This window comes from Macaca thibetana, chromosome X (genome assembly GCF_024542745.1).
Source record: "Macaca thibetana thibetana isolate TM-01 chromosome X, ASM2454274v1, whole genome shotgun sequence".
NCBI lineage: Eukaryota > Metazoa > Chordata > Mammalia > Primates > Cercopithecidae > Macaca > Macaca thibetana.
Window position 1 is genome coordinate 76,765,152 of NC_065598.1, and position 20,313 is coordinate 76,785,464.

At 42.4% G+C, this 20,313-nt stretch overlaps 2 protein-coding genes across 2 annotated transcripts in view; one reads left to right on the plus strand and one right to left on the minus strand.

The window, feature by feature from the left end:
• Positions 1-1,743, minus strand: part of BRWD3 (bromodomain and WD repeat domain containing 3) — a 137,085-nt gene extending 135,342 nt beyond the window's left edge. The window contains exons 1-4 of the mRNA XM_050776288.1: positions 1,388-1,743; positions 1,194-1,252; positions 961-990; positions 487-546 (exon numbers count right to left, since the gene is read on the minus strand). Coding sequence (XP_050632245.1) covers positions 487-546; positions 961-990; positions 1,194-1,252; positions 1,388-1,418 — 180 coding nt within the window. The 5' untranslated portion in view covers positions 1,419-1,743. The remainder of the gene's footprint in view (positions 1-486; positions 547-960; positions 991-1,193; positions 1,253-1,387) is intronic.
• The window catches only part of SH3BGRL (SH3 domain binding glutamate rich protein like), a 523,004-nt gene that overhangs the window by 9,387 nt on the left and 493,304 nt on the right, over positions 1-20,313 (plus strand). The gene's annotated exons all lie outside the window — the stretch shown is intronic.

A 20,313-nucleotide genomic window follows, 5' to 3' on the forward strand; every position in this document is an offset into this window, starting at 1 on the left:
GCCTCCCCCTTAACCCCCCCCCCCCAAAAAAAGACCAAGCCTGGCCTTAGTTCCCGTATTTCAGGCCAGGACCAACCAGAAACCAGTTTTCTTCCACTAATCCGGAACTCCGGGCTGTTACCAACGCTGTCATTGGCCAGCGTCAGACCTTAGTACGTGCCCCAAGATAACCCCTTGGTTTCTCTCCCTTTTCCGCCTACAATGGGCCTTCCCCAATGTTTGTAACATATTCATAATCCACAACACGGCACCTCTGATAATCAACTCACATTCTTCAAAGTTTTCGGGTGGAAACAAGCAGGGCCAAGGGGAGGGCAAGGTACCCTTTTTCCGACTAGCGGGGATGGGGGAAGGGGCAGTCGTTCTTTGGCTCTGCACTGAGCTCTAGAACCTCGTCGGCTGAGAGGTGGGGAGTGGGTTGGGGGTACAAGGTGGGGAGGGAGTGGTGAAAGAGTTAGGTTAAGTTGAAATGAAAACTTTACTCACCAGATCCTCGAAGCTTCTTCGGTGCTCTTTCCCCTCCCAATCTAAGCGGCGCGGAATCAGCTGGGGGCCGGACGAAAAGAAAGGGGGAAAGGGGGGGCAAATGATGAAGGAAAAGCCTCCGCTCCCCATCAACTGGACCCAACCTGTGTCCCAGCCTCAACACTTTAGCGTCTTTATTTCTCTCGGCCTGATAGCTATTGGCTCAGAGCTAGACGAGTATATGGGGGGGGAAGGGGGGCCGCGGAGAAGGAAATCCTGAAAAACCGCCTCCCACAAGCATAAAGTGGAGACGAGTTAAGACCCCAGCGTTGTCTGCCCCTTTTGAGGGAAGAAGCCAATTCACCCCGGTGACAACAGCAACGGGTACCCAGATCGAAGCCTCTATCCCGGCCAGTCTTCCGCCCCTGACTTGCCCTCCCCTTCTCCTCCAGTCTCACCTCAACCCTCCCCACCCTTCCCGAAGGGGCTCCGTACCTGATGCTCCTCGAGCTCCTGCACTAGCACCTGAGCAAAAGGGAAACACAGATATGAGGAGCAGCTCGGGCCAACAACCCATTCCTCCCTCCACACTTAAAGCCCAGCCGCTGACTGTTTGACTAGTCAAGGCCGGCCTATCCCTCACCCTCAGCGGAACTGCTCGTCCCGCTGCCTCGATTTCCCCACTGGGATCATTCACCACGACTCCCAGATCTCTTTCTTCCCCTTACCTGAGCGGATTTGTTGCAGGGTCCAGACTGCAAGAACCTAGCGATCAGGTAATACAGCTCTAGGGAAGAAGGGGGAAAAGAGGTTGAGAGGGATGAAGAGAAGAGAAATAGAAGCTTTTTCAAAAGAAACTGACAGCCTTCGCGCTAAGCCCCCATTCCCTTAGCACCCCCCACCCCCCGACACAGCTACCCACCGGCTTCGATCTGGGTAGGTGCCGCCGCCATCCTTTTCCCGAGGGGGTTTGGGGGCTTCGCTCCGGAGGGGCTGGCGGGGGCGGGTGGGGGCGCTGCCTCTATTGTGGTGAAGCCCCCATGCCCGGGAGTCCCGCCGCTTCCGCCGCACTCCTCGTCCTAGTTTCGCTCTCTCTCGAATTCATCGCATCACGTTTCGACCCATAGATATTCTAGCCCAAGAGCTGAGGAGGCGGAGGAGGAAGGAGAGAGAGGAGAGGGAGAGGGAGAAGGAGAGAGTGAGTGAGAGAGACAGAGAGAGAGAAGAGAGAGGGAGAGAGTACAGAGAGAGAGAGAGAGAGAGACGCGGGGGGTGGGGGGGCGGAGAGAGAGAGAGAAATAGACGGAGCGAGAAGAAGAGGGAGGAGCCGAAGTGGCGAAGAGGTGGGCGGGGGCAAAGGGGGTGGAGAGAGGGGAGGGTAAAAATGGTGATAGGGTTTTGCAGTGCTCATAGTTCCCCGCTAGAGGCACTAATACAGCAGCCGAGCCTAGACTCTCCCGGAGCCCGATGGTTGCTTAGCTACAGCTCTGGGAAAGAGGGGGAGGTGCTAACTGACGGCCGACGCTCTGGCAGCCGTCTTGGAACTCTGTGGTGGCATTCGCGTCTGCGAGCTCCGGAGTGACTTGCCCTTCCTGTGAAGGCAATCCGGCCCTTTCCGGTGGAGGACCCTTCCCCCTGGGTTGATCCTGAGGAACTTGAGAGAAGGTGTTTTGACTCGACTCCTTTCCCCTTTTTCCTCCCGGCACCAAAGCGGTTTTATTTGTTTGTTTACACTCTACCCCGTGGAAAGGCGGCTAGCTGGCTAAAGGGTTTTATGCCTGGGGGAGGATAAGAGTCGCTATTTGGTCGTGACTTGTTTCTGTTTAAAATTAGTAGTAGTAGTAGTAGTAGTAACCAAATGAAAATGTTGTACTTACCAGTCAAAAATGCGGGGCTTATATTGTTAGAAGACCACTTAAAATGCTCCCGGATTCTGACAAGTATTGCATGAGAAATTTGCAGTCAACCGTGAAGCATGTTCCCCCTTCTGAAAGTTTAACACGTGCCGTATCTATCCCATTCCTACAGGGTAATTTCCTATTGTGTTTTCAGATACTACTGAAGTACTTTAACCAAGAGTTTTCAATAATCTTTCTGTATTTTTGCCTATCTCTATGCAAGGTTTCAATAGTTTTCTACAGGTTCGGGACTACACTGTTTAATATATAACCCCAACTCTTGGTACCGCAGTGACCTTCAGTATTTGGTTGCTGAAATCTTCAGTGATCAAAGGGGTTGGTATGATAATTGACACAGATTAGTAAACTAGGTCCTTTTCTTCCCTACTTTCCCTTAACATCCTGTCCTCACCGCACTCCCTCACCTAAACCTGATGATACTAGAAATGCATTTTAAGTTGCATGTATTATTTACACTGAAATATTCCAATTTGAAGGTTCGTCTAAATTTAGGACTATATTCTTGGGAATTGGGTTTCCTCACTCAGAGCTCTGCCATTGACCACAGTGGGCCTTGAATTTCTAAGCTGACCAAACTTAGCCTAGGTTGATTAGCTCTCACTTGTAATTTTTTTTTTTTTCCTCAGAAAGCAATAACCACAGGAGGTAATTGTGAAGTGATAGGCTTATCTTTGGTTGTTATTGCTATGCAACTTGACAAAACAAATACAAATAATTGGTAAAACAAAATGATACAAAAAGATACATGAGACCCAGACAACTTATTGCAAGTAGTTTGGCAAAATACCAGACTAAATACTTTTATAGTTCAAGTATAATGTACAGGTTGAGTGTTCCTTATCCAAAGTGCTTGGGACCAGAAATACTTTGGATTTTGGACTTTTTCAGATTTTGGAATATTTGCATATACATAATGAGATATTTCAGCTATAGGACCCAAGTCTAAATGTGAATTTTATTTGTTTCATTTATACCTTATACACATAGACTGAAGATAATTTTATATAATATTTTCAATAACTTTGTGCATGAAACAAAGTCTTGACTGCCTTTTGACTGTGATCCTCCACTTGAGGTCAGATGTGGAATTTTCCATTTGTGTCATCATGTTGGCACTCAAAAATTTTGGATTTTGGAGCATTTTGAATTTTGGATTTTTAGATTAGGGATGTTTGACCTGTATGTAACAGTTAACACTTAACAAGCCATTATCATCTCCTAAGCACTTTTACGTGCTTACCTCATTTAATCTTTACAATGACCCTAGGAGACAGGTTCGATTGTTATTCTCATTTTACAAATGATAAAAATGACTATGACTTTGGTTCACTCACAGCCTGTGAACCTCATTCCTCACCTGTAAAATGTGAATAATAAATAGTACTTGCCATGTCTACTTCAAGGAATTGTTACAAAATTCATGTGAAAATATATTTGTGTACTCTTTCAAAATTTATGTGGCGATTCCATGATCGCCTGTGTATCAGTCTGAGTTCATTCAGGAGGGAAAAAGCCCATGATCATTTGAATAAGGGAAGTTTAAGATAAATAATTATTAATGATAACAGGAAATTGGAATGATGAGGGCTTAGCTAGCAAGAAGTAAAGAGAAGTAAAGAAGTAAAGAGAACTCTAAATACCATAGATATAGCAAGTATATAATAGTAGATATGATAGCCACTACCCCTGGAACTGAGATGAAGCACCCTCCACGCTTACTCTCTGCCCTTAGCTGAGATCCAGACCTTCTTGGAGAGAACACAGCCAGTGGACACTCACTCTACGGCCGGAAGATTCTGTATTTCCTTACAGGCAGAACTTGCTGAAACTCCAACCTCTGGAAATTACTGGAAGTCTGCATTCTAGAACTTGCTGGAAACCCACCCTCTGCAATTAGCCTGCTAGAGTGCCTGAGAAGGATGTTCATAGGGAAGTATTTCAGCAGAGGAACTTTACTACAAAAACTGCAAGAGGGAGGGTGCCAGGGGAAGCTGCCTGATGCTGCCAAAACTGCAGCACAGAAGCCAGCCACTGGAGAGAGCTGCACAAGCTGCAGGAACACCCTACCCAGTAAGCCGGCCAGAAGCAGGGAGCAAAACCTTTTCTTTCTGCACCATCTTTCCAGTTTCCTCTACTGGAAAAGCTTCAGTGCCAGCTGACAAAAGGAAAAATACTTAAATGGCTCAGATCCATTTTCACAGAGCAGTCAATAATGGTGAATTTGGAGATGATAAGCAACAAATTGATGAACTGGCACAACTTCCCTGCTACTTTCTTGATTGTAATGCCTAGATAGGGAATAGGAAAGTTATTGAAATATATGTGTTCCCATGAAATGTGTTTGTTTGTTGTTCAAGATCAATACTAATAAATGAGGACTAATGTTTGAAGTATTTTGTAACAATAGAATCACTGCTCTAAACCCTGTGGCCGAAGTCTTACATGGACAGGGAGGAAAGTTTTTATAAACTGAAGCAAAAATTGATTTACGTAGAAGATAAATCTGGAATGTTTACTTGGTAGGTATACTAGTTTTCTAGGGCTGCCATAACAAGTTATTACAATCTGGGTGGCTTAAAACAACAGAAATTTGTTCTCTCACAGTTCTAGAGGCCAGAAGTCCAAAATCAAGGTGTTTGCCAAGACCATGCTCTAGGGGAGAATCCTTTGCTTCTTCCAGCTTCTGGTGGCTCCTGGCATTCCTTGGTTTGTGAGCGCATAATTCTAATGTCCTCTTCCACCTTCATAAGGCCTTGTTTCATATGACATGTCAAATCTTCCTCTCCCTTTTCTTATAAGTCATTGGATTTCAGGCTCACCCTTAATCCGGGATGATCTCATCTCCAGAACCCTAACTTAATTACACCCACAAGGACCCTATTTCTAAGTAAGATCATATTCACAATTACTGGGGTTAGGACATGGACATCTTTTGGGAGGACACAATTCAATCCACCAACACATTTTTATTTTACTTTGGTCTTTAAAAAGCATATTTTAAGCCGGGTTCAGTGGCTCATGCCTGTAATCCCAGCACTTTGGGAGGCCAAGGCGAGCAGATCACTTGAGGCCAGGAGTTCACGACCAGCCTCGTCAACATAGCAAAACTCTGTCTCTACTAAAAATACAAAACTTAGCCGGATATGGTAGTGCACTCCTGTAATCCCAGCTACTCAGGAGGCTGAGGCATGAGAATCAAGAATTGCTTAAACCCAGGAGGCAGAGGTTGCAGTAAGCCAAGATCGCACCACTACACTCCAGCCTGGGCAACAGAGTGAGACTCTATCTCAAATTAAAAAAAGAAAAAAATCACATTCTAATGGAATATAAATGTTAAAAACTTAATGGTTCTCCCTAGGAAGGCAGGAGAAAAGAAAAATGGTAGGAAATACTGAGATGGAAGAACAGAAGTGTTAAATCAATAAGATTAATATAACTGTAAGTAAATAGTTGCTTCCTTTTATTATCTCAGCTTTTAAAAAAAATTATATAGAGTAATAAAATAATGTATTATGTTTAATATGTTACATGCATCATAATATATTAACATTTTAACATATTGCATGGATGTAATATGAATAATAATGGAAAAAAGAGACAAGAGGGAATAGAGCTATAAAAGAGTAGCATTTGTATACCTCAAAAGAGACAATAGAAACATGAAGTATAAGGCTGGGCATGGTGCCTCATACCTGTAATCCCAGTGCTTTGGGAGGCCAAGGTGGGAGGATCGCTTGAGGCTAGAAGTTTGAGACCAGCCTAAGCAACATAGTGAGAACCCTGTCTCTGCAAAGAAAAACAAAAAATAGTGAGGTGTGGTGGCATACGCCAGTAGGTCCAGCTACTCAGGAGGCTAAGGTGGGAAGATACTTGAGCCCAGGATTTTGAGGTTGCAGTGAGCTGTGATTGCACCACTGCACTCACCTCTGGGAAAAAGAGCAAGACCTTGTCTCTAAAAAAAATTAAATTAAATTTTAAAAAATGAAGTATATTCTGATTAGCTAAGAAGCATATGGCAAACCATCGCGCAACCACTAAGAAAATTTTTTTTTTTTTTTTTTTTTTTTTTGAGACGGAGTCTCGGTCTGTCGCCCAGGCTGGAGTGCAGTGGCCGGATCTCAGCTCACTGCAAGCTCCGCCTCCCGGGTTCACGCCATTCTCCGGCCTCAGCCTCCCGAGTAGCTGGGACTACAGGCGCCCGCCACCTCGCCCGGCTAGTTTTTTGTATTTCTTAGTAGAGACGGGGTTTCACCGTGTTATCCAGGATGGTCTCGATCTCCTGACCTCGTGATCCGCCTGTCTCGGCCTCCCAAAGTGCTGGGATTACAGGCTTGAGCCACCGCGCCCAGCCGAAAATGTTTTAAATATAGTGGAAAAAATAAAAAATTTTACTAGGAAATATTTACTTAGTACCAAAGAAAGCAGGAAAGGAGGAATAGAACAAAAAAGACATGAGATATCAAAAACAAATTAATATAGTATAATTCCACCTACATCAATACTAACATTACATGTAAATTGATACATGCCACTTCTGTCATGCAGCCTGAGGAACTTTGTGAACCAGCTCATAGTGAAACTGGTGAAAATTATATAAACAACCATCTAAAGTCTCTGGAAATGTTTCTAATGACATTAAACAAATGAAAAATCATTTATTCAAGAAAAAGCTACTAAAATTTTAAGAACAGTGAAAGTTTGTGGTAAATGAACCAAAACCCACTCTTCCAACCTTGCCTCCCAGCCTAGTGAAGAGGGGAGCTCTACTCTAGACTGAAATATCCAAAAATACAAGACTCCTTATTCCTCCTAGATCTCAGTTAGAGGGCTATCTTCCTAGGAGGAGCAGGACATCACCATTTCTCATGCTTCCCCCAATTACCTGTTGCTGAGGCTAAGTTCTGGTTTGGTATGGCTAAGAGGTGGTGGCTCCTTTTTTCCACCCTGCCCCTAACCATAGGACAAAGCTAAATCTTGAGCATTGGTGGTACTGAGCATACTAGGGCATCAATCTCCCTGGCCCTGGATTAAGGAGCAGTAGATGTATTCTAAGAGAGGCAAGCTAAAGAGATTTAGGGCTATTGTCTTCTTCCTCCACCAAGCACTGGTATTCTCAAGCAGAGATATCAGAGAGAATTGTGCCATTGTTCCAGTCTCCAGGACCAGAACTGTGGCTCAGAGATTCTGCCCTAAGGGAAAGGTAGGCCTTAAAAGAGAGAGCTCTGAATCTCTCCTTAAAATAACTGACTTTATTTGCAACTGGGTGTGGAAAAATTCAAGCCTAAGGGTGCTGTCAAGAACAAAGAAGGGGGAGAAAACTGATAAATTTATTAAAATTATAGGCTAAACTGTAGGCCAGCCAGTTTACTGGAGAGAAGACAGAGGGAAAAGGCAGCAAAAAAGAGTCCTCCAAGAGTCAGAGCAAGTCCTAAACACTAACCTAAGAAAATATTCCTACTAAGGTGCCCAAATTTGATGGGATCAGTCTGTGAAGCAGTTTATGCCCCAGGGTGTTGTCGAAAACAAAACGGCAATCAGCAGCTAATTAGAGTGATATTAAGAGCTGGCTGTGGTCGGGGAAAGAGGCAGTTAAAGGGAGCCCTGCCAAAATCAGTGTTATCCCAGGGTAATTATGTGCCTACCCAAGACTGTACCCCCCGACCAACAACATCAGCAGTTTCACACAATGAAGTTAATAAGCACACAAAAATAATAAGACCTGCAGTGGGAAGAACAAGTACCCAGGGTTGCTACAATATGTTATCTAAAATATCTAGTTTCTAACAAAAAACTTTGAGGCATGCAAATAAACAGGAAAGTATAAACTGTACACTACCAAAAGAGCAGGCAACAGAAACTGCCTATGAAAATTACCAGATGTCAGATTTAGTAGACAAAGTCTTCAAAGTAACCATGATAAATATATTTGAAGGACTAAAGGAAACTAGTATTAAAGAAATGAAAGAAGGTGTGATGTTAATGTCAAATCAAACAGAGAATATAAATAAAAAGAGGAAATATTTTTTAAAATGAAATAGAGATTCTGGGGTTCAAAAGAACAATAATTGAAATGAAAAACTCACTAGAGGGAACAAGAGTCCATTTGAACTGGGAGAATAAAGAATTAACAAGCTTGATTACAGATTAATAGAGCATATTAACTCTAAAGAGCAGAGAAAACAAGAATGAAGGAAAATGAAGAGGGCCTCAGAGAATTATGGGACATTATATGCACCAACATATGTGTAAGGGGACTATTAGAAGGAAAGAAAGAGAAGGAAGCAGAAAAAAATAAAGAAATAATGGCTAAAAACTTCCCAATTTATTGAAAAACATTAATCAACACATGCAGAAAGCTCAATGAACTGCAAGTAAGATAAATGCAGAGATCCACAAGCTGACATATTATAATAAAAATGCTAGAAGACAAAGAGAAAATCTTGAAAGCAGCAAGAGAAAAATGACTCATCACTTAGAAATTTACAAAGGAAGATTAAAAGCTGACTTCTCACCAGAAACAATGGAGGCCAGAAGGCAGTGTGATAACATACTCAATGTGCCCAGTGAAAACATTCATTAAACAAAAATCATATATTCAGCAAAGCTAACTTTAACATTGAAGATGAAATAAAACTTTTCCACATAAAGTGAGAAAGTTTGTTTCTAGCAGACCTACATTACAAGAAATACCAAAGAGAATTGTTTAAGCTGAAAGCAACTGAATCCAGAAAGTAATTCAAATCCACACGAAAAACAAAGAGCAATGGTAAAGATAGTTATGTAATTATAAAAGGGAATATAAATGCGTATTTATTCTCCTTTCTTAAATTATTTAGAAAACAGTTTTGTGAAACAATGTGTATGTAATGCATGGTTCACCCTATAACATATAGAAATATTATGTATCTGCCAATAACAGCAAAAAGAAGATGGATTGGAACAAAGCCGTATTGGGATATGGAAGTAATTCCAGATGGCACCTTAAAGCCACAGGAACAGATGCAGAGAACAAGAAATTATAAATAGGATTAATATAACAAGGCCAGTGTGGTGGCTCATGCCTATAATCCCAACACTTTGGGAGGCCAAGGCAGGCAGATCACGAGGTCAGGAGTTCAAGCCCAGCCTGGCCAACATGGTGAAACTCCGTCTCTACTAAAAATACAGAAATTAGCCGGTGTGGTGGCATGCACCTGTAATTTCAGCTACTCAGGAGGCTGAGGCAGGAAAATTGCTTGAACCTGGGAGGCGGAGGTTGCAGTGAGCTGAGATTGCGCCACTGCGCTCCAGCCTGGGCAACAGAGTGAGACTCCATCTCCAAAAAAAAAAAAAAAAAAAAATGAAGGCCGGGAACAGTGGCTCATGCCTGTAATCCCAACACTTTGGGAGGCCAAGATGGGTAGATCAGGAGATCAGGAGTTCAAGACCAGATTGGCCAAGATGGTGAAACCCTGTCTCTATTAAAAATACAAATATTAGCTTGGTGCAGTGGCAGGCACCTGTAATCCTAGCTACTCGGAGGCTGAGGCAGGAGAATCACTTGCACCTCGGGGGCGGAGGTTGCAGTGAGCTGAGATTGTGCCACTGCACTCCAGCCTGGGCAACAGAGTGAGACTCTGTCATTTAAAAAAAAAAAGAAAAGAAAAGAAAAGAAAATAGCACATTCCTAAATAACGAGTCAAAGAGAAATCAAAAGAGAAATTAGAAAATTACTTTGAGATGAATACAATAAAGGCTGACCAAGGAAAAACAAAGAGAGAAGGCTCAAATTACTGAAATCAGGAATAAAAGAGATGTTACTGCCAAACTCACAGAAACAAGAGAGGGTTATAATATTGAGAAGAAGTGTATGCCAACCAATTAGGTAACCTAAATGAAATGGAAAATTCTTAGAAATACATAATCTATCAAAATGGACTCAAGGAAAAAAATAGAAATTCTAAATATATTTAAAATAAAAGTATTGAGCTAATAATTAAAAAAAAAAAAAAAAAAAACCCTTTCAACAAATAAAGCCTACACGTATATGGCTTCACTGGTTAATTATATCAAACATTTAAAGGAGAATTCATAGGCTGGACATAGTGGCTCACACCTGTAATCTCAGCACTTTGAGAGGCCAACATGAATATATTGCTTCATCCCAGGAGTTCGAGACCAGCCTGGGCAACATGGTGAAACCTCATGTCCACAGAAAAAATACAAAAATTAGCTAAGTGTGGTAGTTCATGGCTGCAGTTCCAGCTACTAAGGAGGCTGAGGTGGAAGGAGCACTTGAGTCCAAGAGATCAAGGCTGCAGTGAGCCATGACCACACCACTGCACTCCAGCCTGGGTGACAAAGTGAGATTCTGTCTCTACATAAATAAATAAATAAGAATTAATGGCAATTCTTTAAAATTCTTCAAAAAAATGAAAGAGAAGTGGACATTTCCCAACTCATTCTATAAGGCCAGTATTACCCTGATGTCACAAGCAAACAAAAACATCATGAGAAATTTTTTTTTTTTTTTTTTTTTTGAGACAAAGTCTCACTCTGTAGCCAGGCTGGAGTGCAGTGACACGATCTTGGCTCACTGCAACCTCCGCCTCCTGGGTCCAAGCGATTCTCCTGCCTCAGCCCCCTGAGTAGCTGGGACTACAGGCATGTGCCACCACGCCCAGCTAATTTTTGTATTTTTAGTATAGATGGGGTTTCATCAGATTGGCCAGGATGGTCTTGAACTCCTGACCTCGTGATCAGCCTACCTCGGCCTCCCCAAAGTGCTGGAATTACAGGCGTGTGCCATCACGCCTGGCTAATTTTTGCATTTTTGGTAGAGACGGGGTTTCATCAGATTGGCCAGGCTGGTCTCGAACTCCTGACCTCAAGTGATCCATCCACCTAAGCCTCCCAAAGTGCTGTGATTACAGGTGTGAGCCACCACATCCAGCCAAAAAACCTGTCAATTTTATCTCTTGGCCGGGCGCGGTGGCTCAAGCCTGTAATCCCAGCACTTTGGGAGGCCGAGACGGGCGGATCACGAGGTCAGGAGATCGAGACCATCCTGGCTAACACGGTGAAACCCCGTCTCTACTAAAAAAAATACAAAAAGCTAGCCGGGCGAGGTGGCAGGCGCCTGTAGTCCCAGCTACTCGGGAGGCTGAGGCAGGAGAATGGCGTAAACCTGGGAGGCGGAGCTTGCTGTGAGCTGAGATCCGGCCACTGCACTCCAGCCTGGGCGACAGAGCGAGACTCCGTCTCAAAAAAAAAAAAAAAAAAAAAAAAAATTTATCTCTTATGAATATAGATGCAAAAATCTGACAAAATGCCAGTAATATAAGTTCAAACATATAAAAAGGATTATAAACTATTATCAAATGGGATTTATCTAAGGAATGCAAGGTAAGTATAACGTGTGAAAAACAATTAGTAATACACAATATTTACAGAATACAAGACAAAACTCACACGACCATCTTTTTATTTTTCTTTTTAATTTTACTTTAAGTTCTGGGATACATGTGCAGAACATGCAAGTTTGTTGCATAGGTATACAGGTGCCATGGTGGTTTCTGCACCTATCAACCCATCATCTAGGCTTAAAGACCTGCATGCATTAAGTTTTTGTCCTAATGCCTTCCCTCCCCTTGCACCCCACCCCCCCGACAGGCCCCAGTGTGTGATGTTCCAATCCTGTGCCCATGTGTTCTCATTGTTCAACTCCCATTTATGAGTGAGAACATGCAGTGTTTGGTTTTCTGTTCCTGTTTTAGTTTGCTGAGAATGATGGCTTCTAGTGTCATCCTTGTCCCTGGAAAGGACATAAACTCATTATTTTTTATGGCTGCATAGTATTCCATAGTGAATATGTGACACATTTTCTTTTTTTTTTTTTTTTTTGAGATGGAGTCTCGCTCTGTCACCCGGGCTGGAGTGCAGTGGCCGGATCTCAGCTCACTGCAAGCTCCGCCTCCCGGGTTCACGCCATTCTCCTGCCTCAGCCTCCCGAGTAGCTGGGACTACAGGCGCCCGCCACCTCGCCCAGCTAGCTTTTTGTATTTTTTAGTAGAGACGGGGTTTCACCGTGTTAGCCAGGATGGTCTCGATCTCCTGACCTTGTGATCCGCCGGTCTCAGCCTCCCAAAGTGCTGGGATTACAGGCTTGAGCCACCGCGCCCGGCTGACACATTTTCTTTATCCATTTTATCATTTATGGACATTTGGGTTGGTTCCAAGTCTTTGCTATTATAAATAGTGCTAGGATAAATATACATGTGCGGCCGGGCGCGGTGGCTCAAGCCTGTAATCCCAGCACTTTGGGAGGCAGAGACGGGCGGATCACGAGGTCAGGAGATCGAGACCATCCTGGGTAACACGGTGAAACCCCGTCTCTACTAAAAATACAAAAACTTAGCCGGGCGAGGTGGCAGGCGCCTGTAGTCCCAGCTACTCGGGAGGCTGAGGCAGGAGAATGGCGTGAACCCGGGAGGCGGAGCTTGCAGTGAGCTGAGATCCGGCCACTGCACTCCAGCCTGGGTGACAGAGCGAGACTCTGTCTCAAAAAATAAATAAATAAATAAATAAATAAATAAATATACATGTGCATGTGTCTTTATGGCAGAATGATTTATAATCCTTTGGGTATATACCCAGTAATGGGATTGTTGGGTCAAATGGTATTTCTGGTTCTAGATCGTTGAAGAATAGCCACACTGTCTGCCACAATGGTTGAACTAATTAGCACTCCCACCAACAGTGTAAAAGTGTTCCTATTTCTCCAGAGCCTCACCAGCATCTGTTCTTTCCTGACTTTTTAATAATCACCATTGTAACTGGTATCTCATTGTGGTTTTGATTTGCATTTCTCTAATGACCAGTGATGATGAGCCTTTTTTCATATATTTCTTGGTTGCCTAAATGTCTTTTTTTTTTTTTTTTGAGATGGAGTCTCGCTCTGTCGCCCAGGCTGGAGTGCAGTAGCGTGATCTCTGCTCACCGCAAGCTCTGCCTCCCAGGTTCATGCCATTCTTTTGCCTCAGCCTCCCAAGTAGCTGGGACTACAGGCTCCCGCCACCACGCCCAGCTAATTTTTTGTGTTTTTAGTAGAGACGGGGTTTCATCATGTTAGCCAGGATGGTCTCAATCTCCTGACCTCGTGATCCGCCCCTCTCGGCCTCCCAAAGTGCTGGGATTACAGGCATGAGCCACCGTGCCCAGCCCTAAATGTCTTCTTTTGAGAAATGCCTGTTCATATCCCTGGCCCACTTTTTGATGGGGTTGTTTGTTTGTTTGTTTGTTTTCTCGTAATTTTTTTTTAACTTCTTGAAGATTCTGGCTATTAGACCATTGTCAGATGGGTAGCTTGCAAAAATTTTCTCCCATTCTGTAGGTTGTCTGTTCACTCTGATGATAGTTTCTTTTTCTGTGCAGAAGCTCTTTAGTTTAATTAGATCCCATTTGTCAATTTTGGCTTTTGTTGCCATTGCTTTTGGTGTTTTAGTAATGAAGTCTTTGCCCATGCCTATGTTCTGAAGGGTATTGCCTAGGTTTTCTTCTAGGGTTTTTATGGTTTGGGGTTTTACATTTAAGTCTTTAACCCATCCTGAGTTAATTTTTGTATAAGGTTTAAGGAAGGGGTCTGGATTCTGTTTTCTGCATATGGCTAGCCAATTTTCCCAGCACAATTTGCTGAATAGGGAGTCCTTTCCCTATTGCTTGTTTCTGTCAGGTTTGTGGAAGATCAGATGGTTGTAGATGTGTGGTGTTATTTCTGAGGTCTCTGTTCTGTTCCGTTGGTCTATATATCTGTTTTGGTACCAGTACCATGCTGTTTTGGTTACCGTAGACTTGTAGTATAGTTTGAAGTCACATAGCATAATGCCCCCAGCTTTGTTCTTTTTGCTTAGGATTGTCTTGGCTTTACGGGCTCTTTTTTGGTTCCATATGAAATTTAAAGTAGTTGTTTCTAATTCTGTGAAGAAAGTCAATGGTAGCTTAATGGGAATAGCATTGAATCTATAAATTACTTTGGGCAATATGGCCAGTTTCATGATATTGATTCTTCTTATCCGTGAACATGGAATGCTTTTCCATTTGTTTTTGTCCTTCTTTATTTTGTTGGGTAGTGGTTTGTAGTTCTCCTTGAAGTGTTCCTTCACATCCCTTGTAAGTTGTATTCTATTGTTCTATTTTATTCTCTTTGTAGCAATTGCGAATGGGGGTTTGCTCATGATTTGGATCTTTGGTTGTCTATTGTTGGTGTATAGAAATGCTTGTTATTGTTGCACATTGATTTTATATCCTGAGACTGTGCTGAAGTAGATTATAAGCTTAACGAGTTTGTGGGTTGAGATGATGGGGTTTTCTAAGTACATAATCATGTCATCTGCAAACAGAGACAATTTGACTTCCTCTCTTCTTATTTGAATACTCTTTATTTCTTTCTCTTGCCTTATTGCCCTGGCCAGAACTATGTTGAATAGGAGTGGTGAGAGAGGGCATCCTTGTCTTATGCCAGTTTTCAAAGGAAATGTTTCCAGCTTTTACCCATTCAGTATGATAGTGGCTTTGTATTTATCATAAATAACTATTATTATTTTTAGATACATTCCATCAATACCTAGTTTATTGAAAGTTTTTAGCATGAAGGGATGTTGAGTTTTATCAAAGGCCTTTTCTGAATCTATTGAGATAATCATGGTTTTTGTCATTGGTTCTGTTTATGTGATGGGTTATGTTTATTGGCTTGCACATGTTGAACCAGCCTTGCATCCCAGAGATGAAGCTGACTTGACTGTAGTGAATAAGCTTTTTGATGTGCTGCTGGATTCGGTTTGCCAGTATTTTATTGAGGATTTTTGCATCCATCATCAGGGATATTGTCCTGAAATGTTCCTTCATTGTTGTGTCTCTGCCAGGTTTTGGTATCAGCTGGCCTTGTAAAATGAGTTAGGGAGGGGACCCTCTTTTTCTATTGTTTGGAATAGTATCAAAAAGAATGGTACCAGCTCCTCTTTGTACCTCTGATAGAATTCAGCTGTGAATCTGTCTTGTCCTGGGTTTTTTGGTTGGTAGGCTATTAATTACTGCCCCACTTTCAGAACTTGCTATCAGTCTATTCAGGGATTCACCTTGTTCCTGGTTTGGTCTTGGGAGGGTGTATGTATCCAGGAATTTACCCATTTCTTCTAGATTTTCTAGTTTATTTGCATAGAGGTTTTGTAGTATTCTCTGATGGTAGTTTGTATTTCTGTGATATCCGCTTTTTCATTTTTTATTGTACCTATTTGATTCTTCTCTTTTTTCTTCCTTATTTGTCTAGCTAGTAGTCCATCTATTTTGTTAATCTTTTCAAAAAACCAGCTCCTGGATTCATTTATTTTTTGAAGGGCTTTTTGTGTCTCTATCTCCTTCAGTTCTGCTCTGATCTTAGTTATTTCTTGTCTCCTGCTAGCTTTTGAATTTATTTGCTTTTGCTTCTCTAGTTCTTTCAATTGTGCTGTTAGGGTGTTCGTTTTAGATCTTTCCCACTTTCTGTTGTGGATGTTTAGTGCTATAAATTTCCCTCTTAACTGCTTTAGCTGTGTCCCTGAGATTCTGGTATGTTGTCTCTTTGTAGTCGTTGGTTTCAAAGAACTTACTTATTTCTGTGTTAATTTTGTTATTTAACTAGTAATCATTCAGAGGCAGATTATTCAATTCCCATGTAGTTGTGTGGTTTTGTGTGAGTGTCTTAATCCTGAGTTCTAATTTGCTTGCACTGTAGTCTGAGAGACTGTTTGTTATGATTTCTGTTCTTTTGTGTTTGCTGAGGAGTGTTTTTCTTCCAATTATGTGGTCAATTTTAGAATATGTGCTATGTGGCACTGAGAAGAATGTATATTCTGTTGATTTGGGGTGGAGAGTTCTGTAGATGTCTGTTAGGTCTGCTTTGTCCAGAGTTGGGTTCAAGTCCTGAATAGCCTTATTAATTTTCTGTCTTGTTGATCTATCTAATAATGACAGTGTGATATTAAAGCCTCCCACTATTATTGTGTGAGAGTCTCAGTCTCTTTGTAGGTCTCTAATAACTTGCTTTATGAATTTGGATGCTCCTGTATTGGGTACATATTTATTTAGGATAGTTCGCTTTTCCTGTTGCACTGATCCCTTTACCATTATGTAATGCCCTTCTTTGTCTTTTTTGATCTTTGTTGGTTTAAAGTCTGTTTTATCAGACAGTAGGATTGCAAGCCCTGCTTTTTTTTTTTTTTTGCTTTCCATTTGCTTTGTAAATATTCCTCTATCCTTTTATTTTGATCCTATGTGTGTCTTTTCACATAAGATGGGTCTCCTGAATACAGCACACTGATGGGTCTTGACTCTTTATCCAATTTGCCAGTCTGTGTCTTTTAATTGGGATATTTAGCCATTTACATTTAAGGTTAATATTGTTATATGTGAATTTGATGCTGTCATCATGATGTTAGCTGGTTATTTTGCACATTAGTTGATGCAGTTTCTTCATGGTGTCATTGGTCATTATAATTTGCCCTGTTTTTGCAGTGGCTGTTACTGGTTTTTCCTTTCCATTTTTAGTGCTTCCTTCAGGAGTTCTTGTAAGGCAGGCCTGGAGGTGACAAAATCCCTCAGCATTTGCTTGTCTGGGAAGGATTTTATTTCTCCTTCACTTATGAAGCTTAATTTTGCTGGATATGAAATTCTGGGTTGAAAATTCTTTTCTTTAAAGATGTTGAATATTGGCCCCCACTCTCTTCTGGATGTAGGGTTTCTGCAGAGAGATCCACTTTTAGTCTGATGGGCTGCCGTTTGTAGGTAACCTGACCTTTCTCTCTGGCTGTCCTTAACGTTTTCTCCTTTGTTTCAATCTTGGAGAATCTGATGATTATGCGTCTTAGGGTTGTTTTTCTCAAGGAGTATCTTATTAGTGTTCTCTGTATTTCCTGAATTTGAATGTTGGCCTATCTTGCTAGGTTGGGGAAGTTCTCTGGGATAATATCCTGAAGTGTGTGTTTCAACTTGGTTCCATTCTCCCCGTCACTTTCTGGGACCTCAATCAATTGTAGGTTTGGTCTTTTCACATAGTTCCTTATTTCTTGGAGGCTTTGTTTGTTACTTTTCATTCCTTTTTTTCTAATCTTATCTTCATACCTTATTTCAGTACGTTGATCTTCAATCTCTGATAGACTTTCTTCCGCTTGATCAATTCAACTATTGATACTTGTATATGCTTCACGAAGTTCTCATGCTGTGTTTTTCAGCTCCATCAGGTCATTTATGTTACTCTCTAAAGTAGTTATAGTAGTTAGCAGTTCCTGTATCCTTTTATCAAGGTTCTTAGCTTCCTTGTATTGGGTTAGAACATGCTCCTGTAGCTCAGAGGAGTTTGTTATTACCCACTTGCTGAAGCCTACTCTGTCAATTCATCTGTCTCATTCTTTTTTTTTTTTTTTTTTGAGATGGAGTCTCTCTCTGTCACCCAGGCTGCAGTGCAGTGGCACGATCTTGGCTCACTGCAAGCTCCACCTCCCGGGTTCATGCCATTCTCCTGCCTCAGCCTCCCAAGTAGCTGGGGCTACAGGTGCCCGCCACTACACCCAGCTAATTTTTTTTTTTGTATTTTTAGTAGAGACAGGTTTCACCATGTTAGCCAGGATGGTCTCGATCTCCTGACCTCGTGATCTGCCCGCCTCGGCCTCCCAAAGTGCTGGGATTACAGGCCTCATCAATCTCATTCTTAATCCAGTTTGTGCCCTTGCTGGAGAGGAGTGTGATACTTTGGAGGAGAAGAGTCATTCTGGTTTTTGGAATTTTCAGTGTTTTTGTGCTAGTTTTTCCTCATCGTGGATTTACCTACCTTTGATCTTTAAGGCTGATGACCTTTGGATGGGATTTTAGTGAGGGGTCCTTTATGTTGATGTTGATGTTGTTGCTTTCTGTTTGTTAGTTTGTCTTCTAACGGTCAGGCCTCTCTTCTGCAGGTCTGCTGGAGTTTGCTGGAGGTCCTCTCCAGACCCTGTTTGCCTGGGTATCACCAGCAGAGACTGCAGAACAGCAAAGATTGCTGCCTGTTTCTTCCTCTGGAAGATTCCTCCCAGAGGGGCACCCACTGGATGCCAGCCAGAGCTCTCCTGTATGAGGTGTCTGTCGACTCTTGCTGGGAGATGTCTCCCAGTTAGGAGGCACGGGAGTCAGGGACCCACTTGAGGAGGCAGTCTGTCCCTTATCAGAGCTGGTGCACTGTGCTGGGAGAATCCCTCTTGTCAGGATCAGCTGCTCTCTTAAGAGCCAGCGGGAAGGCATGATAAAATCTGCTAAAGCTGCGCCCACAGCCACCCCTTCCCACAGGTGCTCTGTCCCAGGGAGATGGTGGTTTTGTTTATAAGCCTCTGACTGGAGCTGTTACCTTTTCTTCAGATATACCCTGTCCAGTGAGGAGGAATCTAGAGAAGCAGTCTGGCCACAGCCACTTTCCTGCACCCAGCCCAGACCTCCCAGCTTCCTTAGCACTGTCAGGGAAAAACCGCCTACTAAAGCCTCAGTAATGGCTGACACCACGCGCTCCCCCGCCCCCCGCCCCATCCCACGCCCCCCTCCCCCACACACACCTCAATCATCCCAGACTTCAGACTGCTGTTCTGGCAGGGATAATTTCAAGCCAGTGGTGCTGAGCTTGCTGGACTCTATGGGAGTAGGACCCACTCAGTGAGACCACTTGGATCCCTGGCTTCAGTCTCATTTCCAGGGGAGTAAGTGTTTCTGTGTCACTGGGGTTCCAGGAGCCACTAATGTACAAAAAATAAAACACTCCTGCAGTTGGCTTGGTGTCTGCCCAAACAGCCGCCCAGCTTTTTGCTTAAAACCTAGGACCCTGGTGGTTAGGCCCACAAGGGAATCTCCTGATCTGCAGATTGCAAACCGTGAGAAAAGCATAGTATCCTGGCTGGATAGCACAGTTCCTTGTGGCTTCCCTCAGGTGGGGAGAGGGAGGTCCCTGGTCCTTTGCACTTCCTGGGTGAAGTGATGTCCCACCCTGCTTCTGCTTGCCCTCCGTGAGTTGGACCCACTGCCTAATCAGTCCCAATGAGATGAACTGGGTACCTCAGTTGGAAATGCAGAAACACCCACATTCTGCGTTAGTCTAACTGGGAGCTGCAGACCGGAGCTGTTCCTATTCGGCCATCTTGGCCCCTTGACTATCTTAATAGTTGCAGAAAAAGAGTCTGACAAAACCCAACACTCCTTCATGATAAACATGCACAAACACACACACATACACACATTGAATAAACTAGGAATAAAAGGAAACTACTTCAACTTGACAAAAGGCATCTATAAAATACCCCACAGCTAACATAATACTTCATGGAGTAAAGACTGAGCTTATTCTTAACTGATCTTAGGGATTAAACTCAAAAAGGATGTCTCTTTTCATTACTTCTGTTCAACATTTTACGTCAGGTTCTAGCAAGGGCAATTAGGCAAGAAAATGAAATAAAAGACATCCTGTTTAGAAAGGGAAGATAAAAACTCTATTTATAGATACCATGATTTTTTATATAGAACATCCTAAATGATCCATTAAAATCTATTATAACAAATAAACAAGTTATGTAAATCTTCAGGATTAAAAAAAATCAATGTACAAAAATCAGTTGTATTTTTGTATACTTTCAATGAACACTCTGAAAGTAAAATTAGGAAAACAATTCCATTCACAGTAGCACCAAACAGAATCAAATAGTTGAGAATAAATTTAACCAAGGCCATTTAAGGTTTCTCTATTAAAAACCACAAAAACATGGTTAAAAGCAGTTAAAGAAGACCTAAACAAATGGAAAGGGAGTCTATGTTTATGTATCAGAAGACTCACTATTGTTAATACTGCAATACTTTTATAGGCATTGCATTAATTTACAGATGTATTAATGATACAATGCGTGTAAAA